Source organism: Corvus kubaryi, unplaced genomic scaffold (assembly GCF_017639235.1).
Source record: "Corvus kubaryi isolate FWS band 111438036 unplaced genomic scaffold, C.kubaryi_AGA036_p1.0 37189, whole genome shotgun sequence".
NCBI classification, from domain to species: Eukaryota; Metazoa; Chordata; class Aves; order Passeriformes; family Corvidae; genus Corvus; species Corvus kubaryi.
The window spans coordinates 366,705-389,453 of NW_024581054.1; the positions used below are offsets into that span (position 1 = coordinate 366,705).

The 22,749-nt window shown below is 48.5% G+C and overlaps 1 protein-coding gene across 13 annotated transcripts in view; it reads right to left on the minus strand.

Annotated features, from left to right (window-relative positions):
* The window catches only part of EIF4G3 (eukaryotic translation initiation factor 4 gamma 3), a 143,144-nt gene that overhangs the window by 60,894 nt on the left and 59,501 nt on the right, over nucleotides 1-22,749 (minus strand). For 7 of the 13 annotated variants that reach the window (XM_042022168.1, XM_042022164.1, XM_042022162.1 and 4 more), the window contains 5 exons: nucleotides 14,285-14,380; nucleotides 9,417-9,449; nucleotides 3,590-3,610; nucleotides 2,626-2,805; nucleotides 1,511-1,625 (listed from right to left, as the gene is read on the minus strand). In XM_042022168.1, the coding sequence (XP_041878102.1) occupies nucleotides 1,511-1,625; nucleotides 2,626-2,805; nucleotides 3,590-3,610; nucleotides 9,417-9,449; nucleotides 14,285-14,314 (379 nt within the window). In that variant the 5' untranslated portion in view covers nucleotides 14,315-14,380. The remainder of the gene's footprint in view (nucleotides 1-1,510; nucleotides 1,626-2,625; nucleotides 2,806-3,589; nucleotides 3,611-9,416; nucleotides 9,450-14,284; nucleotides 14,381-22,749) is intronic. The other 6 variants (XM_042022166.1, XM_042022170.1, XM_042022163.1 and 3 more) reach the window with 3 other exon arrangements.

A 22,749-nucleotide genomic window follows, 5' to 3' on the forward strand; every position in this document is an offset into this window, starting at 1 on the left:
GTTATAAAATTGTACTGTCCATTTTCAAAAGTTTTGTCTTCCACTGGATTTTCCCTCGTCACCTCCTTTAGGTCCTTCCAGACTGCAATGATTTTGATATCCAGCAGCCACACTGGCTACAAATCCTGTGGTTTATGGAAAAGGCACTGCCAGCAGCATTATCCATGCCTGGACTGCAGATTTAGCTGTTCCCCAAACCTGGCAGCACCTGGTGAGAGCCTGAGCATTCCCAGTCCCTACACACAGCAAGGGGGTGACAGCAGGGAAAGGTGGATAAGTACAGGCAAATCCTTGGGTAAACCTTCCCTGCCTGCAAAACTCTGCAGGACAGAGAGCTCTGGCTTCACCCACTGATGCTCCACAGATGCAGCAACCTAAAGCTGGGACTGAAGGATTCCAAGATTCTCTGCAAGAAACCAGGCGCTTCCAGGAGAGGAAAGGAGCTGGAAATGAACCTTTTCCTAATGACAGGAGTGAAGGCAGATAAATGTCACTAAGCAAGCAGGAAGTAGGAAAGCAGACCTGTAACAGCACAAAAAATGAGGAATACTGGGCAATTTCCTCCTCTAGTGGATCAGATTTGAGGAGCCATTGCAATATTTCTTCTATTTTCTCCAGGATCAACCACCAGGAAGGAGCTGCCCTGTAATTACCCTCTCTCCTGATCTCAAGTTGCATTACCAGGTTCAAAGGCTTCATGGCAACCTTTCAATGATTCCCGTGAGTTCCACACGGACCAAATAAATAAAAGAAAGAAGGAAAAGAGGAAAAATAAGAGACCTTTCCAGGCAGCTACTGGGTTCTTCTCTCCTTCCCAAGGGATCTGTGTGTGTGAGGAGCAAACCTGCAATGCTGCCAAGGGAGCAGGTCTGTTACTGTTCAGCCTGGAAGGGAATCAGTCACCCCAATGCTCCGAAATTCCAGCAGATAATTCCCACGGGAGGCTGAGAATATCTCTGCCCCCAACAGACTGCAGAATGTGAGTGGGCAGGGAGCAGTGAGTAACCAAATGCATGAAAAGGCCAAGTTTTGGCCTATGCAGGGGTTACAGACTCTTCCACTGGACTGAATTATCTTTGCAGCACAAATCCAGGGAAAAACCCCCATGGCTTGCTCTTATCCCCCACTATGCACCAGAAACGCTGGGATAAGAACTGTTAACTGCTGTCAACGCTGGAGCATTCCCAGGGCACGGCACAGTGAAAACCAGGACTGCCAGATGTACCCACAATACCTTAATAAATAACAGTGATTGAGCAGGGACTATCAAACAGCCCCATTCCTGGTCACAGGTGATCCTGGGCAGCTGCAGCCTTTCCTGACACACTCACACAAACAATACTCTGGGATTTTTCAGGAGTGAATAATCAGGGCTGTGACATCACCAAATTTAGCAGCTATCTGAAGTTCAAACAAATGCTAATCCAGCTTGTTATTATAAATCTTCAGCTTGACAACAGAAAAACACACCAAGAAAAGACTTTGTAAGGAGTCTCCAAGCAGAACTTACCATAGGCATTGGGGAATTCTCCAGGACCTGGGCCTGGATAAAAGGGTCCTGGTCCTGGTGGCTGCACAGGATATTGCTGGGGCGGCCCGACATACGGGGGGCCACTGTGACGATACTGGGGGGACAAAAACAACCATCACTTTACAAGGACTTGGGCAACCTGTAACCGAGCCCCCCCGATCAACAGGGATCTGATCCTCACGCTGGTTAATTACAGCTTTGGGAATCACAGAATCACAGAATTGTTAAGGTTGGAAAAGATCTTTAAGATCACTGAGTCCAACTGCCAACCAGCACCACCACCCCATTCACCACTAACCCCATCCCCAAGTGCCACACCCACACCTTGTCTGAGCACTTCCAGGGATGGGGACTCCAGCACTGCCCTGGGCAGCCTCTGCCAGTGCCTGACCACCTTTTCCACAAAGGAGTTTTCCCTAAAATCCACCTAAACCTCTCCAAATGTTACTGCCAAAAGTAAGGCAGAGCCAAGGCAGGGAGGACACAGGAGCTGAGGGGGATCAGAGAGACTCCCTGGATTGCAGCAATACTGTGTGTTATGAGGCCCAAGGGTTTGGAGTGCCTGTGGATCTAGTAAGTCAAATTAGGTATTTTTAAAGCACTAAATATTTTCCAAGAGCTTGGTTTCCTACTGTGTTTGAGGGAGGCCTCAAAAAGGTGATTGATTCCTACTGCCTCCATGCACAGAAGAACAAATACTTCACACAGAGAAAGGACAAAGGCTGAACCACAGAATCATGGAATCATTTAGGCAGGAAAAGCCCCCTACAACCACCAAGTCCAACTGTTCTCCCAGCACTGCCAAACCCTCCCCTAAACCTTGTCCCCAAATGCCACATCCACTTGTTTCTTGAACACTTCCAGGGATGGTAACTCCACCACTGCCCTGGGCAGCCTCTGCCAATGCCTGATCACCCTCTCCATGAAGCAATTTTTCCCAATATCTAATCTAAACCTGCCCTGGCACACCATATGCAACTACCAGCCTGATTTCACACAGACACATCCCCACCCGCTCCTGGTGGGTCCTGAGGCAACCCCCATGGAGCCAACGTTGCTGTGCAGGTCCTCAGGTGCCTGGACGTTGGATTTACCTGTGGGATACAGTACTGGGGGCCCTGAGGCATTGGGTAGGGCATTGGCAGGTGGTTCACCATCATGATGTGCTGGTTGGTTTGGTACACGGCAGTCGGGGTCTGCGCTCCAGGACGGATGGAGGGGCTGCTGTTCTGGATGGTGGCTCTTGGAGGCTGGATCTGAGGCCTCTGAAAAAACTAGGAGAGGGAAGGGAGAGAAGAGAGAAAACAAAGAACCGGTCAGACTTTCTGGGAAAGAATTGGAAATATCCTTACGATATTATAGTTACGGTATTAGTTTCCAAGGGTTGCCACACTTCTAGAAAACTGCAGGACAGTCCGTGTTTCTCTGGGAACAGCAGGGCCCTCTATGGCTTCCTACTTTACAAGGCAGAAACAGGCAAGAAACTTTACAAACTAATAATTATTAATTTGTATCTCCTGAATTTTACAGTTGAACTTTCAGAGCAAACTTTAGAAAAATGAGTTTGTCTAATTTTCTTTTTATAAGGTGGGGTGGCTGCTAAAATACCCACCTTTATAAATACCCCAGGGAAATAAAAGATCAAGGCAACTGTTCCAATTTATCTCCAGAAGAGTTAAAAATCCATAATTTCATGAAGGCCAGAGGCACCTCATGTCTCTCCTTCACACACAGGTGACTTGTCCTGCCCTGTTTTCCAAAGGGTGGCAACCTGTCCCAGGGTGGTACCAAAGCCTTGCACCCCGCTGGGATGGAGTGATGCCCCCGGTGGATGGGCCAGGCCCAGGGAACCAAGCAACCCCCTGGCACGGGCTCCATCCTCACCCCTCCCGCGCTGGGAACGGCACCGGCAGTCCCGGATGGAGGCCCTGGCTCTGGAGTCTCGGCACTCTCGGAGGTCAGGAGGTAAGAAATGCACCGGACACTGAGGCATTCACTGACGGAGGAACGGTCAGGTGAGAGACACTGATGCCATGCAGAACCAGGAGTTAGAGTTACCTGTATAGGTCTGAATCCTCCCTTCAATAACGAAGCAAGAAAGCAGCAGGAAACAGAAAGAAAGCCAATGGAACAGCTTACAGATCAACAGGAAGGAATAGGATACAACATGCACCCTAAATGCACAAATTCCAGCCAGCTTCTGCCCTGCTCTGACTCATGCCTTCCAGAAACGGCCAGGAAAAGACACTGAGTAGTACCATGGACTCTGCTGCCAGAATCCCACAGGGTCAGAACTCTCCTAGAAAAGTTTTATACGGAGGTATAAAAGTTTAAAAAAAAAAACCCAAGCAAAAAACCCAATCAAACCATGATTCACTGCACGAAATGTGACACTACAGGAAGACTTTATGTTTGCTCTGCTCCTAAAACATCAAATATTTCTCCTTCTGTCTCTTTCAGTGGTACAGGGGGAGCAGATAAAGCAGAAACCCTGGCTCCAACCATGGATTTCTCTCCTTTTCTGCACCAAGACTGGGAGGGAAAGAAATGCCACATATTTAACTGTTAAATAAAAAATAATTATAATAATTAGGCCACCACACATCACACTGAATCCTGCTGGCTGCTGTGCAGTGATGTGTTACAGGGAGTAACTGTGCCAGGAGGAGTGAGAAAAGAAGAGAGGGGAATGAAGGAATGAGCTGGATTATCCGCCCCAGGTTCAGGAAGGATGGGGGAGGACAGAAGGAAGCTGTGATGTCTCTATCCTCGACATGACAATGAGCTTAAAATGGCCATTCTGGGGCTGCTGAGGACTTCATTACACCTGAGCTGTTCCCAACAGCAAACGATTTCTCCAGGAAAGCCCTGGATGACTCTTTCAGATTTCCAGACATTGTTAAGGTGAGCACAATGATTTTATGTCCAGCCCTGTCAACCTGGATGAAGAGCTGTCCCCAGCACACTGGAAATATGACCTGAACCAGGAGAAGGCAACTGTTCGGGGAGAAAAGTTTGGAAGTGAGGGTGGAGAAAGCAAACCAGAAGAACAACACCTTGCCATGGTCGTGCTGATAAAACCGTGTGGCTGTGAGATGCGGGGGAGCTATAGGAGTGTGGCATGAACCAAGCACAGGTGATGAATTTATGGTGAGAATCACCAGAGTTTGTGATTTTTCAATATCCAAAGACAGCAAAAAGTGAAAAAGTCTTTCTTCTTTCACTGAAATTCACTGAGTAATGATTATTTCCAACCTGTCAGCAGGTTGTAGCACAGGTCTCACCGAGGGAGGGCTGGAAAAATTTAATAACCCCCATGGGTGTGTGTTTATGCAAAGAGAAAAGGGCTGGAGGCTGAAGTGAGACCTCTCTCTATCAACAGCACTTCCATCCACAGGGCAGTGCAGGAACACCCCCAATGCCAGAGATGGGGAGACTCCACCTATGGAATCTGCTCCTCAGGCTCCCGCTGCCCCTCCAGAACCTGCTCACGACCAACTGAGACCATCGAGAGAAAGCTCCGAGCCCTGGAAGCTCCTTGGGCATGGACAGCTGCTCGTTCCATTGCTGCCAGCTGGTCCCAAGCTGGGGAAGCTCCGTTCCATGGGACACGTTCTGCTCCTCCCTGCGGGCGCAGGAGGAGGGACAGCACTCTGCTCTGGAAGCGGGGGTGGCACTGACCTCTCTTCCACGAGCACTGAACACCCCCCAGAGCTGCTCAGCTGCTCACCAGCAGCAGGAGGGTCTCTGACAAGGAGCTTCAGGCAAATGGATGTCAAAAAACCTCTCAGAGCCCCCCTGTGTGCCCACACCATCCTAGAGCTGGCTCAGCTTCAGGGATGGGGAGAAAAGGAGGAGAACTTCACTTCTACCAGGAAGACAGAGCAGCAGGAACAGCAGATCCATTATTCCAAGCAACAGGACCATCAGAATTTTGGTTGTTCAGCAACCAGTGAGGACCTAAGCCATGGTCCTTGAGACATGTCTCATCCCTTACCTGTCCAAGTCTGTTAGGGAGGGATTTCTTGGATCACCTTGGAGTCAATGCTCCTGGGCAATGTGGTCTCTGACTTCACCCAAGCTCTGCACTTCAGTCAAGCTTCTCGTACCCCTGTTATTAATTTTTAGTCTCTCTGGTGCCACCAGGAAGGCTGGTGGGATAACCTGAGCCTGGCCTGGGGGAGGGAGGAGAAGGAGGTGCCTGACAGGCAGTGCTGCAGGAACTGAGGAGCTGCAGCCCTGAGATGTGAAGATCAGAGAATTGTGCAATTGTTTAGGTTGGAAAAACCCTCTAAGATCATCGAGTCCATCCCTAACCCATGTCCCCAGGTGCCACATCCACACATTGTTTGAGCACTCCAGTGATGGTGCCTCTGCCTCTTCCAGTGCCTGACCGCCCTTTCCATGAAGAAATTTTCCCAGTATCCAACCTAGACCTCCCTTGGTGCAGCTTGAGGCCATTGCCTCTTGTCCTGTCCCTTACTCCCTGGTGTCAGGAGCAGGAGCTGCAGCACAAATCCCCAGGTCCTGCTTCCCCAGCACCTCAGTGCAGCTCTTGTGGCTGGCTCAAGGCAAGGCTTGTTCCCTTCCCCTCAGACTCTCCCAGTTTTATTATCTACTAAATGATAAAATAAAGAGGAAAAAGCCCTTTTTGGTATTTAGAAGTGGCAGCTCCTTCACACACTCATGAATGCAGACAGGGAAGTGACTGCAGCAGCCATTTCCCATCACTTTCTGACTTGAAATACCCCAAAAAGCTACAAAATGGCCAGCTAAGACAGTTCGGGGAGTCAATTCCCAACCTCTCAAAGTCCCAAAGCTTCTTCACAACAGCACCCAGCCAAGCCCATTCTCTGTTGTACAAGTTACACCCAGAGGAACTCAAGTAACCCTGAGCTAAAACTGGAACAAACTCCACCAGCAACCTCAAGCGAGAGGCTGAGCCATGAGCAGCAAACCTGCCTCAAACACAGTTCAAGTCAGAAGGAAACAACCACATTTCAGTTTCTATTTCTGATTTCTGTTTTTAATTACACCAGCCTCTTCTGAGCACCCATTTCTAAAATAAACCCCACGCTCCCCAAGTCACTTCGTAAGTGAAGGGTTTAGGCAGATTCAAATGCAAAAAAAATCTGCCTTTTGGAGCTCAGGTTAGAAGAAAGCTGCTGTTCTCAACTGTGCTTTGTGAGGATCAGAAGCAGCAAAGTGACTCCAGAGCCTCACTTAGCAAAAACTGGGAAGCTCCGTGCACAAAGTGGGAAACGGAGCAGCAATTCCAGGCAGGGATAGCTACGTGTGCTACAGCATTTGGGGAAAAACACAAGCTGACAGTGTATTTAAAAATACTGCCCAAAATCCTTTGCAGGAGCTGTTTCCTGTCTCCTATAAACTGAGGTTTTCCAGCAGATTCTCAGTGCATGATCTGGGAATCAGGGTTTACTGATGCATATTTAACTTTCAGTCAGAACTGCTGCAGTTACTTCATTTCACTTCAGCCAGTGCTGCTGAACACCCTAAATCTCTTGTGTTTTCTCTCACACAGTGTGGTCACACTGCCTCCAGCATTAACTGGCTCCACCAACTCCCACTGTAACCGTCCAACTCCAGGGCAGGCGTTTCCATCCTGGAAAAAGCCCTGCTTATAAAGCTGCCATTCCCCTTCAGGTGCTAAAGTCATGCTCATTTGAGTGCCCTAAAGATGTAATAATGACAGGCAGTAACACTGAAGAACGATCCATTGTTTGCCTGAAGGAGCCCCAGAATCAACACAAGGCACATGTTAATAAAAGCTGGGATGGACACAGGGAATTGCAAACCCCCACGGTGCTGCCGCTGCATTCAAAGGGAACGTGCAGTTGTTGCAGCAAATATTAACCCTGCTAAAGCCAATTTACTTATTTTGCACTTTCCAGCTCACAAATCTCAGTCTCCAAGCTCTCAGCTTGTGTTACACAGTTTAACCAAGTTTAAAAACTCCCATGTGAGGATAATTATTTACGTTGGTCTCGAGTATCCTGTGAGTGCTGGGATAAGGATGAACTTGCTCCCACAGCCGTGACCCTCCTGCACGTGGCAGGGGCCAAAATCCCTCTCTCCACCCCAACCCACTCCATGGGTGTTTTGGATTAAAGGTTTCTCTGTGCCTGTCCTGATCCAGCACATGACAGATGTAACTGGGAATAAAGCCTGGAATATTTTTCTAATGGTGACAGCTTCTCACAGATAATAATGAGCAGATTCAAATGTAACAGAGACAAAAATCTTACTGTGATACAACTGGGAAAACACTTGGAATTTACAAGCGGAGTTAAGGGCAGGGACATAACTGGGTCCGAAGGAAAGTTCTGGATCCAATTCTGACAGACTGGTGGCAAACTCCCGCCAGTAAAGCCCCCGGTCACTGGAATATTTCCTGCAAGGTTGTGCTGCCTCAAGACTCGTGGGCCAAAACCTGCTCAGAGAGAGCTCAGTAAATTTTAGGAGAACATTAAATGGCTCATAGTGTATATATCCCGTGCCTTAGGAATGACCCATGAAAGAACTAAGGAGCTGCAGAGCAGCAATGCAGTCTCTGTATTGTGCAGTATAAACACCGACCTGAAGTTCAGGTCAAGAACAGAAGTATCTAAACAAGATCCTGATCCCATCGTTCCCAGGTTGCCCCGTCATCCTGCAAACATTCCTCTACCAATGCCTGTCCCTGCCATCCCAGCCACGCACAGAAATCATTCCCCCCCGTCCCATACGACCTTTGCCTGTGAGCAAGCAAGTGCAAATGTCCCATTCTACTCTTTACATTCCTTTTTTTGCCCTGCTCTGGAAGGCTCCAGCTCCCCTGCTGCTCCCTGAGCTGGAAGAAATGAGGATGATGGGGATTTGGGGGTGTCTGTGCCCACCTAACACTGCTCTCCTGAGACAGAACTCTCCCCACGCTGCTCATCCCAGTGTTCCACTGCTCAGTAACATAAGTGAAGCGAGAACAAAATAATTCCCTGGAACAAATCTTCCATGCCTCAAGCCCCTGTCCTGACACCACAAGATAAATGGGATCAACCTGCTCCTTCAAAGCCAAGGAAGATCTGGGAAAGCTTTCCTGCCTTGTCCTGCGCCTCTCCTCCTCTTTCCCACCAGCAGTGCCACCTCTGCTCCCTCAAAACCCAAAAGAAGCATCAAAATCAGTTCCCAGGGACAAGGGTTTTGGCAAAGAGAAGTGCAGGAGCTGATAAAAAAGACAATTCCAGACACCCTGCCTAGGACAGATGGGCCTGTGTATCTGTCCTGACACTGGGGAGGTCCTAATTCTGCCACCCTTGAGTTCCATGAGCCAGAGCTATTCCTGGTTCTCCTTCTTAATAATGAAGTGGTTCCTTACAAAGTCCAAGTCATGCAACAGGAACACTAAAGGATCCTTAAAGGTCTGGCTTTTGTGGGCTAAGTAAAAACAACATTAAGCAATGCAATGGTGACAGATAACCAGGTGTATCACACAACAGTGCAGAACTGGAAGTCATTTGCTTTACTCCGAGTTGGAAAAGCAGGATTCTCTCGGGTGACATCTTCAGGAAACTGAATCCACCGACTAGTTTGGGAAACACTCAGAATGAGTTTCTAGTGATGTGAGAAGGCAAGGGAAGCCCACAAATCCCTGGCAATGACTCCTAGAGGTTCTCCTCCCCTGCAGGACATGGGGTGGTTAATGGGAGCAGTGCCCCAGGGGTGAGGTCAGAGTTACTCAGCGGTGCAGGAGGTTGTTAGCAGGGTTATGCACGTGCCAGTAGCTGCTACAGGGCTGCTTTCCTCCACTCGAGTTAGTGGGTGAGTCACGTCCGCCCCCCTCCCCCCAGCCAATTAGTGCAGGGTGATAACGAAGGGGCAGGTACTGTACCTGGTGATGGGCAGGTCGAGGCCCCGCTGCAAACTGACGAAAGGCGGGAGAAACAAACACAAAAGGAAAGGCACAAAGAGTCAGAAACACCACAACGAACCAAAATGTCACACTCTATGCAAAATAAACCCACAGAAAATAAAATAACGACACAGTCAAAAGCTTTGCTGCGGGACAGCGACACACAGGGACTGAGGTGTCACGATGGACATCGCTATGGGCACTGTACTGGGAGCTGGGATAAACAGCCAAAGCTGCCTGGGATCCTAAAGGCACTCAGGGATGCAGGCATTCCTTATCCTGCCTGGGAAAAAAACATAAAACCAAAAAAACCAACTTAAAACAAGCAGCAGTGGAGATTCTGAAACTGTTCAAGGTGGAGGTAAATGATTAAAGCAGCTGGGCCGGAGCCATCCCAGGGATTTAGCGGGAGCAGAGGATGGAGACTCACGGCTGGGAAGAGCCAGGGAGGCACAGGGGCCCTGGGACATCCCTGTGAGGCAAAGAGCAGCCATTCCTTGCACGTACACCCCCCGCTACTGCATTTCCAGCTTTTCTCCTCCACTGGGATCGCAGCAAACCCCTCCTTAATGAGTGGGATCTGTCACCCTCTCTGAAAGTGAAGGATCAGGTTATCCTGGGGTGTCCCCGTGGAGCTGAAGGCATCAGCAGTGGAGCCTGGATGGAGAACAGGAGGTCCTGGTTCCCAGCCCTGAGCTCAGGCTACTGAACCACTTCCCACTCACTTGGGCCACGCACAGAGGAAAAAATCCCAATTTAACATGCTCAGTCAAAATTAAAAGCATTTCCCAATAAGGAACTGATTGTTAAAATAGAAATAAAAATGAATGCAAGAAATGGAAAATATAAATAAAGATGACAAGGTACCCACTTCCAGAGCAGAGTTAGGTGTTGAAACCCTTAGTTCTCAGTGTAACAAGCAGAGCTCCACAATGAGAGCAGAGATATTGATAAGAGCTCCAGTAATTAACTGGTGACCACAACTACATCCATAGGGGATTTTACCCACCACGTGCCTCTGCTGTGATGGTTCAGCACAGCCACCTCTGCTCATTCAGGGGCTCTCTGTGGTTTACTTTCTGCCTCAGAACAGTGACCAAAACTGGCTACTAATTAGTGACTTTCTTAATAAGTTTTCTTTCTATAAGGGGAAGTGGGCCTGGGTTCACTTGCAGCCCTTCCAGCTCTTCTAAAGCCATCAAACACGAAGCAAAGCATAAATATTCACTGGTACATGTGATCTTTTGCTTTATAAACACTTAAATTGCCTAGATGTAAAGATTTCCAAGAACTAGTCTACTAATCCTGGTGTTTATATATTCCTTTTACCCTCACCTCATGGTGATACTTGGATGGAAAGTCATAAAAACCCTCAGAAGCGAGTAAATACGGACACACAGACTGTTCCTGGGACAAGAATTTATAAAGAATGACCTGCACTGGTTCACCAAATAGTTTTCTCACCCTGGAAAATTTTCCCTAAGCCTTACATTAAAGAACAAAAAAGCAAAGCATAGTCACCTTGTGAAACAAAAAGCTGTAATTTCTATTTTAATAAAGCAGAAGGACTCAGAGCCTCTTGGCATCCTCCCAAGGCTCCGGGGGGGAGGAGGGCAGTGGCTCTGTGGATGAGGAGAAACAGGTACCTGGATGAGTCTCAAGAGATAAAAGCACTTCAAGTCCCTATTTTCCCAAAGAACTTCCCCTAAACCAGCTCAAATATCCTGTGTTTGGGAAAAGGGACTAAAGGTACCCTGGAGGGGCTGAGCCTTTCCGTGGGGCTGCACGTTCCGTGTTAGACACCAGTGAAAGAAAACAGCCAAAAAGAGAATGTACAGATGCAGAAACCTCGTACTGCTTCATTTCAGGGCCAAAGCACCTCTCTCATCCCTGTTCCAGAGAAAAGATTTGTTCTCACTGCGCCTAGAACAAGAGCTGGAAGTTTGTATCTGAAGAAGCCAAAGTATATTCCATGGTGGAAAGTAATGTGTGTTACAAGGAAAAGATACAGAAATAAAATAAAAGCTCCAAGTTAGTGAAAAATGCCCTCATCTGTTTTGCACTGGTCACCACTGGCTCTTAATTTTAAATTTTTTTGAAAAGAACTCATTTTGATAGGAATTATTCCTGTTAATAGCTGTAAGCAACAGAACAAACTGTAGTCACTGCTGGCTTAAAATACACAGTTTGGGGTTGTTTTTTCTCTGTTTGATGAAGACAGTAGATAGGAAAACTTTATAAATCCTGGGTCCAACCTTCCTGCCCCACGCTCCTCACTCCCTACAGTCCTGCCCACTGCTCCATGGACACAGGGAATATTCTCTCCCTGCAGATGTTGGGCTGGCACACCTCATCCCGCCTGGACTGCTCCAGCACCCTCTCCAGCACATCTTTTTTTGGCAGAAGTCCTAAAATTGGACACTTTGTGTTGAGGTCACCTGGTGCTCGGGGCTGGCATGGCCAAGAGCTAATGGGGAGTGTTCAGCACTGCTGAAGGACCCAAATTTTGTTTTCCTTCCCCAGCTGGAGCTTTGCAATTCCCGCTGTGGGAGTGATGCTAGCGGGGAGCAAATGTGAAGCCGGTTGGATTGCAAAGGCAGCTGTGCTGGGAGGAACAGAAAACCTGAGCTCTGCACTTCCAACGGCCCTTGGATGCAGAACAGGATGGAGGAAGCTCTGTCTCAAGGGAGGGGTTGGGTCAGTCCTGCCTGCCCACGCCAGCTGTGCCGGAGCACGATGGAAACCCAGGGATGGCAAAGCCACCCCTCCACCCTCTTCATCCCCTCCTCACCCTCCCCTCACCACCAAAAAGGACGGTTAAAAATATAAATTTAAAAAAAAAAATTAAATTACAAATAAATAAATCAAGCCAAGAATCAAATGCAGGAGTAGCTCAGGCCTGGGCTAGTCTTGCATTTGCTTTGGGGTCGGAGGTGGAATGAGATGTGATGGGTGGGAGCAGCTTTTAGTCATGGGGTGGAGATGGGCACTAGCAGAGCACATGGCAAAACCTGCACACAGGAGAGCTCAGAACAGTACAAACAAGGTTGACAGGTGCAGATAAATCCTTCCTTGGGATCTCCTCAGTTACAGGCAAAAACCCTACAAAATTTGACATTTACTGGCCGAATTTCCTGCAGATTCTCTCTCTGCTGAGTGACAAAGCCCAAGGGGCCCTGGTCTCTGTTCTACCCCTGGTCAGACCCCCCAGCTGTAATTCACCTTTGGGACCTTGTGGCAGCACCTCACTGGCAGAGGCTGCCACGGCAGCTCGTGCTTTCAGCAAAGAAGCAAAATCAGTGCATTTCTGTAGCCAACAAAAAAGGATGTGGTAAAAAAATATATATAATAAAGAAAGGAAGGAAGAAATAAAAACAGTGCCACGGGCACAATTGCCTGCAAGAAGGAGTACAGTTTGTTATATTGCTTACAATGCAGTATTTTATCCAGCCTCTTCCAGCCAGGGACCTGTAAACCGGACTCTGTTCCAAAACCTTCCTCCTCTTCCAGTTTTCTGTGCAATGTATTGGCACTGTTCTGCTGGGCTGTCAAAAAAACTGGTTTAGAGATGCAGCTCTTCAGTCAAGTTTTTGCTCCAGTTCTAACCATACCAGCTTAGCTGTGCTTTGCAACAATTAAAGAGAAAGATGATTATACTTACTGAGGAAAGAGTTTTATCAGCAGTGTCCTGCATTATTGATCAGAATGGGGTACTAAGGACAAATTCCCAGCTGTCCACATCACAGAACTTCAAAATCAGTGTTACCTGGCTCGTTCATCAGCACGGAGGTTATGGGGCCTCAGAACAAACCCTGCAATGTCCTGGAGGGGAAACCTCCAGAGCCGGGCAAGTGCCCCCGTGATGCTGCAGGTTCGTGGATTCCTGCCCTGGGTACATCTGTATTTATACCTGGTTTGTGGACAAACTCCTCTGTCTCAGAGGCTTTCAGTTCGCTCCAGGAGTATTCACCTTACTCTAAAAAGAGCAGAGTGTTGGGAAGGGACCGGGGGGTTATGGGCAACCTGAAGGTGTCCTGACACAGAGGGGCAGGAGGTGCAGGATTGCTGCTCAAGGCTGACAGAGCCTTGAGACGTAGTGATGGGAAGCCACCACGCCTCCAGAAGCTGGGCTAAGCCTCTGATGCCCTGGGAGGGTCTTCTAACATCACATGGAGCTGTGCTATGAGCAGAGAATCCCCAGAAAATACCTGGTTTGGGGAACTGAAGTCCTAAAACAGCAGAGCGGTATCACAATAAACATCCAAAAAATAGACTGTGAAGGATGATCAAACCTGAAGTTGGATGAAAAAGGGGCTCAGCACAAAAAGATCTGAGTACACAGAAGCTCTAGGTTACATGTGAGCACCTCCAGGGTTAGAACTGATCGGTGGCACTGATTTGGGAGCAAAGCCCAGAGGCCACTGGAGACCCGAGTGCTGCTGCAGAGAACTGCTTGTGTTTGATCTTTGGTCTATCCCTGTGTAAAACACATCCTTAAAGAAAAATGAAAAGAAAAGAAAAAGAAGAAAAGAGAAAGATTCTGGCAATGAACCTGAATTCTACAATGAAGTGAACCTGAAAGCAACTAGGCTAAAAATAAATGGTGTTATTTGAAGGTAGATGAGAATCCCTCCATCGCTCCGCTCCTTTAGCAACTTTAGAAGGAAAAATATCCTACCAGGATAGTGTCTGAAAAACTCAGTCAAGGTTTGCCATTCGGGATGTGCTTCCCGGTCAGTAAAATGGGCTTTCCAGAGAACCAGCCATGTGCTACAGACACACACAGACAGACAAACACACGAACGAGGAAGAAAGAACAGGAGACAAGGCCAGCGTGGGCTCCTTACCGGTGAGCGGGTCTGAGGCTGCGTGTTCATTGTTTGAGGGGCTTGAGGGTACACCAACGTGGTTGGAGCTGCATTCTGTCCTGAGGGGTAAGGAGCCTGCCAGGGAACAAGAAAAGTAAACACGAAGTGAGTGGATCCAATGATTCATCCTGAAAAACAGGAACAGAACACATTATCAAGTGGAGTCACTGACATGGAGATAAAGATGAAAAGATTGCAATGGAGAAACCATCTCTGTCATGGATCAGCTCATCAACTCTGCCTCTCATGGTAGCAGCTTGTAGCTCTACTAGTAAGTAGCAGCTGCCTTACTCATTATTAGTCAAAGTTTACTACTATTTTGTAAGTCAGAGTTTCCACTATTTACCACCTGAGCTCCCCAAGCGCCGCGGTGGAAAACAACCCAAGGGACACATGACCCCAGCACCATGTCACCAAAACCCTGCGTGTCCAAAGCCCTGGCCACCTGTTTCCAAAAACCTTCTCTGAACCAGCTTCCAAGGAAAGCCAGAACTGTACATGACGCCAATAAATCCTCCAAAATCAGACAAACAGCAAGAAACAACCTTGAGTGTGTTTTAACAGGAGCTGCTGCTGCATTAAAGCGTTTCCAACGCAATGGAATGGCCCGAAACCGTCCCAGATGGAAGGCAGGCCATGGCTACAGGCTCTGCAAATTTTTCCTACTTCCACCCATTTCCGTGGGCTATAACAATTTATCCCACCAGATGCTCTCCCCAAGTGTTATTTGCCCAAAGTAACAATAAACTGGAGCTCTGGAGCTCTGCCGATGATGCGTTTTAATGAGACATTTAGAAATAACTTTGCAGAGTGCGTTTTTCCTTCTTCTTTTTGAACAAAAACATTATAATTTACATTATTATTTTTTGAAATAGTTTACTATTGTAATGGCACAAAAACCAGCCACCAGCCTGCAACAGCCTTTGCTCTCAAGAACCATAGAATCACAGAATTGTTAATGTTGGAAAAGCTCTCTAAAATCTTCAAGTCCAACTGTGCCCCAGCACTGCCAAGGCCACCACTAAACCACGTCCCCAAGTGCCACAGCTACACATCTTTTAAACCCCTCCAGGGATGGGGACTCCACCACTGCCCTGGGCAGCTGTGCCAGGGCTGGACAGCCCTTTCAACGAAGCAGTTTTTCCCAATAGCCAACCTAACCTTGGGGCCGTTCCCTCTCCTCCTGTCCCTGTTCCCTGGCAGCAGAGCCCGACCCCCCCGGCTGCCCCCTCCTCTCAGGGACTTGTGCAGAGCCACAAGGTCCCCCCTGAGCCTCCTTTGCTCCAGCCTGAGCCCCTTTCCAGCTCCCTCAGCCACTCCTGGGGTTCCAGCCCCTTCCCAGCTCCCTTCCCTGCCCTGGACTCGCTCCAGCCCCTCCATGTCCTTCTTGTCCTGAGGGCCCCAGCACTGCCCCCAGGACTGGAGGTGCCCCAGCAGGGCCAGCACAGGGGTACAATTTGCATTTGTTTTTCTGCTTTTCCATTTCTGGACTAATCACCTGCTGATAAAAATGCAACACAAGGTAAATGAAACAAATGTTTGGAAACAATTCAACCAGGAATTCCCCAATCTCCGGGGGGAAAAAAAAAAAAAGGAAAAATACAATAAACACTCCCTCCCCAAAACATGGCACAGGGGACAAGGGGAATGAGCACAGCCCAAAAACAGCCCCATCCCAAAACCCAACTGCTGCAACATCTTCTATTCCTGCTCTGGGACCACACTGGAACTGCTTTTTAAAGAGCAAAACTTAGGTATGACTCCACAGACACGAGGACACCGCTCCTACCACACAACTTAACTAGGCAGGACCTTCTGTTGGCTTCTGTCTCATTTTCACAGCTTTTTGGGTCAAAATGATGATAAAATATGTGTCTCCAAACACATGACTACATCTTCACTGTGATCCAGGACACCGAACACACTGGGCAGGGGATTTAGCTGGACAATGTTGTTCTGGAGTTGTTTACACCGGTACAGCAGCACAGCCTGTACCGGTGTAAACAGCCTCTGGTTAAAGAGCAGTTAAATGCTTTGCCCAGCTCCTGATGGCAGCAGCATCCTCTGAGGGGTGGGCAGGGCAGGTTTGCCCTGTCCCTCCTCTCCAGGAGCTCACTGATCCGATCCACTCCAGCCACCCCTTCCCTCCCTTTTCACCACTGCCAAAAACTAGTTCATGGAAACAACTAAATGGAAAGAAGACTTCTAATTTGTTTCTGAGATGACAGATGCAGCATCAACTCTTTTCCCCTTTACCTGACGCGTGATTCTGCAGGAGCTGGTGGTGTCAGTGTCGTTCCACAGTGAGTAACCCAGAGCTAAGGAGACGTGGAGAAACTCTTTTCATCCACGACCTGGAGAAGCTGTCCTGCCTTTGTCGTATCCTGCTGCTGACTTTCTGCATCTGGGATCTCTGCCCAGGGTGAGATTAAGGCTTCTTCCCCTGGAGGATCAGCACAGGTCCAGATGCTGCTGTTCATATCATGGAATCACGGAATGGTTTGGGTCGGAAGGGACTTTAATCATCTTCATCCAGTCCCACCCTGTGCCATGGGCAGGGACACCTTCCACCATTCCAGGTTGCTCCAAGCCCCATCCAGCCTGGCCTTGGACACTTCCAGGGATGCAGGGACAGCCACAGCTTCTCTGGGAACCCTGTGCCAGGCCTTCCCCATCCTCACGGGGAAGGATTTCCTCCTAATATCCAACCTAGCCTACTCTCTTTTAGTTTAAAGCCACTCTCCCTTGGATCTCTCCCACCAGCCAGCAGTGAGCCCATAGGGTAGGTGGCTGTGTTGGGAAATATTATAAATAAGTAACACCAATAAATGCACCAGCTGACCACTGGCTCCTTGTGCCTCCAGCTCCACATCTCAGGAGATGAGACCTCATCCCAAACTGCTGTTCCCACAGCACCTCAGCAACAAGAGAAGAAAATATCTACTATTCCTCCCCATCTTCAGGCTCACAAAAACATCTTCTTCAGGCTTAAATTGCACGTGACAGAGCAGGGCTCTGATGTGTCTCCCAAAGGGTAAGTCAGATAGCTGATGCTGCCACAAAGTCTGTACCCACCTCCAAAACAGCCCAATCACCCAATCCAAAGGAAATGTGAGACAAAGGGAGCACAGCTATCACTAAACCTAAAAAACCTCCTGAGTTTTAGCAGCAAAACTATAAAACAGGTATTTGGAAACACAGTGCCAAAGGCACTTCACTGGTGACATGTCACTTGTGATACTGTGACACAATCCAGGGTTAAACTTGCTTTAGTATTTAAAACCTACCAGCACGAGCACAGCACTAAGTTATAAATAAAGAAAAAAGCATATAAAGGCTTAACCAGAGGCCAGTGCAGGGTTTCTGCTATTAAGGGTTTCTGCTATTAAGGTGTCATCAGCCAAGGCAGTTTTGGACAGACGACCCCGGCGGGTGCGAGGTCACAAGCAAGGAACAAGTGCAATACAAACCCCACTGAAGACCACAAACATCACCTAAATAAACATGTTTTACAACTATTGCACAACAACAAATGCTTCTGCTCCACATGTTTCCAACCAGAGGGACGTTGCCTTAACTGGTATTTGTGTTAAAACCATAACAGGGGGAAGAAAAGGGAGGGGAAAGTGGTTTATAAACTTCTGCAGGTAGTAACTTCACATCGGCTGTGGGAGCCTGAATAAACTATCAAAGATCCAACAGAATAAATCACAGCACTCTGCTGCTTTTCATACACATCAGCTGATTAAAGCATTGCATCTATTCATCTGTAAAGGGCTTTTTTCTGTGCCAAGCAGCTAAACGGGTACAGAAAGTGAGGTGGTCACGTGCAGCCACACTGGGCTCCGTGCTCTGGGGCTGGAATGCTGAGGATGGAGTGAGGGAATGAAGAGATCAGCGAGGAAATGCTCCAAAGATCCCCCAAATAAACCCCCATGGAGGGGAAGGAAGGGAAGCAAGTACTGCTCTGCAGACAAATGTTGGTTCTGAAGCATCTAAAGGCTGGATTGAATCCCTGAAGTTCAAATAACTGCTGGAAGAGGACAGAGCGCTGCTGAGCTGCTCCACTTTGAGACAGAGGAATTTGCTTCCCTTAAAGCTCTCACCTTCCTGATTTTATATTTCAGCTGTGGCTGTTCAGGGGAGGAAGGTGATAATAGCTGAGTGTTTATGTATTCCCACAACTTGCTGGGAAAACCCTTTCTCTGGGCTGTTTCTTGAGCTGCTGCCTGTGGTAAGCAAGGAAAAATAATCACTATCAACAAAACAACTGAAAGAAGTTATTCTTAGCTCAGGCCCCGAGCTGGTTAATAAACACTGAGCCTGCAGCGTAACACGACTCCCTCAGGACTGCCTGTCCTGGGAATAAACAGGCAAAGTACACACATCAGGCTCAAAAGAGCTGAGTCACCCAGCTCTGCCTCTGGAAAATTTTTTTGGGAACAAAACTCTTCCAGCCCCAGGCAGAAAGGTGTCCCTTGCTGAGCTCGGTGGCTGGGCTGGCCGGGAAGGGGTTAATCCCTGTGGCTGATTCCCGAATCCTCTCCTGACTCAGGAAGAGGTTGCTGGGTCTATATTTACTGAAGTTACACACGAGGAGGAGAACTGGACTTGCAGCTCCAGCGCATGACCTTGACTCAGGAGCTTCGCTGCTGCTCCCATCGCTGTTGCTGTGACCTTGGGGAGGAAACCTCACATTCCCACTCCCTTCCCAGCCCCACCACCTTGCATTCCCACTCCCTTCCCAGCCCCACCGGCACAGCTACAGCCCTGGCTCCCCCGGACACCAGCACAGAGCTTAAATCTCTTAGGAGGAATGTGACAGAGTGAGCGAAACACTTTAGAACATACGGGGTTTTGCTGGGGCCACAGGCAGCCCCTGGCTGTCCCACAGCAGCCCCAAAGGGCCTTTTCTGGCATGGCCACAAACCAACGTGGTGCTGCAGGGAATAAAAACTACAGCCCATTGCCCAGGTGGTTTGGTATCTCGTTATATCTCATGTATCTCTGCAATAATGACGGACAGCACCCAGCTAACAACTCACCAAAGTGCCACCACACACATTTTCAAAAATATCTTGTTACTATTTTATGTCAAGGCATCAGATACCAAAAATAGGGACTGGCTGGAAACAGGATAAAACTGTTATGAGATCCATCTCTTTCCCCAAACAACACAACACCCCCAGCCCACCCCGGTGTCTCCTGCAGTGCAGGTATTTCTGCACAACACCTGCACTGATCTGTTCCCAAGCCATTCCCTGACCCGGTTAAACGCTAAATACTGATTCAAGCCCCCAGCTGGGCACTCAGAGGCACAGCCAGTGTTCTTTACACCAAGGGTGCTGTCCCTAGATTTATAAATTCTTACTTATACAAGCCCCTCAGACCAAAGGCAGCTGCCCCTGGAGCAAGGTACAGGAGAGGGAGGTCATTGCACAGGAGTCTCCTCTTTATCCCTGTTTTTAACAACCAGACTTGGTTTTCCTTCCAGCTGCTGAACGATTTTCCTTGAGGAAAACCACAAAGGGAGCATGGGACTGGCTCTGTTGATGCACCAGCCCTGGAGGCTGCTTTTACAGAATTTTTCCCTGGGTAACTGGCCTGGACAGCAGGAACTTGGCCTCAGATGCAGGTGAAGAAATTCCCCAGAGCAGCAGAACCCACCTCTTGGCTCACAAGTGTGGAGTGATGGTGACAGCATGGACGTGGCTTTTAGTTCTGAATCATCATTTCTTTGTGGAGCTGGGCTGGCTCTGCCCTCCCACAGCCCCAAATCCAATCACTGTGACAACTCAATCACTGCAACCCAAACAACTGCAACCCTCCAGTGAGGGAAATCTCTGGGCATTCAGCTCTGGGAAAGTAAGAGGATTATAATTTAAACCCTGTATCTTCATTTCTCCCTAATGAACTCCCCGCAGGCAGCGCAGCCCGAACAGCAGCTCCTCAGGCTGCCCCTCCTCACTCACACCTTCATTTTCCCCAAGCTTTGGTTTGTGCATGCCCTGGATTTTGAGAAAGGTGCTCAGCACAGGCTCAGTGCTGCGGGAAGCAGCTTTCCCGGGCTCCCCACAGGCAGCTGCTCCCGCTCCTGCAAAAACGCACAGAACTTCCACAGACTGAAGGCTACAGCGAGATTGTACTTTCTATCTGATGTGAAAAGCTGTGTTACTGAAGGCAGAGAAAACAGCCTCGGCCAGAGCATCCCAGAAGAGCCCAGAATCTCCTCCTCCCACAGACACGTGGCTAACGAGAGGCTTATCTTCCATCCAGGGGCTGCCTTAGGAACTGCAGCATCCAGGGCAAGGCACAAGGAAGTTCCTGCTCTCCCTGTCTCCCTTACCACACTCCCAGGGGCTGCAGCAGAGACCCCTGAACACGGCACAGAGCAGCTTTTGACCTAAAATCAGTATTAGGGGACAAAATAAACAACTTTGTAATTCTGCCACTGAGCTCTGGAGATGCCCAGGACCAGCCTCAGATACCTCCTGCCTCTGAACACAAACAGGGCAGCACCCGCTCCTGCACTTCTCCTGGACACATCTGAATGTTACCATTGTTTTGGCAACCAGATCATTCAAGCCTACTCCGCTTTTTTCCCTCCCTGGTGTACTCTGCACTCAGTGGAACAGGCTTGGAAGCTGCTGGCAGGAAAAACTCCAGAGTGTCTGCAACATATAGATCCAGCTCATCTGCAAATATTACAGATGATAGTGGAGAAACCTGAATAATTAGATCTATTCATTTCAGCCCTTTTTTACACAGCACCCCCTCAAATAATGTATAAAGCGTATTTTCCCACTACTCCTGTGAATTATTCCAGCTTTAAAAATAGCACAACAAATTATTAAACCACTAAACAAGGACAATTTCCCGCTAAACGCTCCCAGTTTGCCTTTCATTATCACAATGATATTTCAATGATCACACACACTCTCAGATCCCTCTGCTTAAACACAAGTTCCCATTCACAGCTACGTGGTCAAATATGCAGGTTGTAGGTACCCATCACACCAGGGATGCCACATTTTCTAAGCAGCTCATTTGTAAATCATCCAGAATCACTAAAATCAGCTCGTCCTCACCAGGGCACTGCTGTAAAACAAAAATACGCAGCAGTTCTACTCTGCTGCCTCTCTAAGCCAGGGCTGCTCCCCTGCAGGGTGCAACCAGCACCTGAGAAATGCTGTTTTCCTGCATATATTGGTATTTAATACCTGGAATATTCAAAGTCCCATCAAAATCAGTGACAAAAGGATCAGAGCTGTTCTCTGATACCAAACAAGTTGTGCAGATGAAGAGTTTCCACTTAAAAAACAGGATTTAGCACAATTCTGGTGCGAACACTCTGCTCCTGATGGAGGGGCTGGGATGGCACCAAGGTGGGACATGGTCCAAATCTCTGCACATCGGATTTACTGGGAAGTTTTGAGGTTTGGATTTAGGTAGAGGCACAGAATAAACAGGAACTGTGACTGTTCAGTGAGTTTATTTAAATATGTAGGTTTTTTCTAAAGCTATTTCCTCAAAATGCCAGGACTGGACTCCAGGTGTCTTGACTGATTTTAGGGATTTAACAAACTGCAGACAAGTAGAAGATGCAGAGAAGAAGGAGTTGGCATCCTCACTGCCCTTCTCCTGACAAGTACACTGGTTTATTCTCTCTTTTTCCATCAGCCCAGCCTTCAGGGAATTCCTGGTGCTGGTAAATATTAACACTTTAGTGGAAGGTGTCCCTGCCCACGGCAGGGGGTGGAACAGGATGAGCTTTAAGGGCCCTCCCAACCGGAACCATCTGTGATTCTGTGATTAAGCTCAGCCTTTGAAAGGATACAAATCTCCTGACCCAGGAGGAATTACTCCTCTCTCCCCTTTTTCCTCTGCAGCAGTTTGTCTCAGGATACATCACCTGTGTCATTACCTGCCCAGCCAAATTTGTAACAACCTTTTTTATGGTTTTACATGTTTTCACATCACACATCTGAGTGGGCAAAGCAGCAAGAACAGGGAAACTGAGACCCAGCTAACACCCACAGAGCTACAGGCACTTCTCCTACTTCAACATGGCTAATGAGATTGTCTGCAAGGGAAGATGGTGGAGGAAATGCAGTTTGCTGTTCCCTGGACAAGGACTGTTTGTGCCAGGGACCACACAGACACAGGATGCACATTCTTGACCTGCTGGAGCAAGTCCTGAGGAGCCCACGGAGCTCCTCCAGGGCTGGAGCCCCTCTGGAGCCAGGCTAGGAGAGCTGGGGGTGCTCACCTGGAGAAGCTCCACGAAGACCTCAGAGCCCCTTGCAGGGCCTAAAGGGGCTCCAGGAGAGCTGGAGAGGGACCTAGGACAAGAGCCTGGAGTGCCAGGACAAGGGGGAATGGCTCCCACTGCCAGAGAGCAGGGTTGGGTGGGATATTGGGAAGGGATTGTTCCCTGGGAGGGT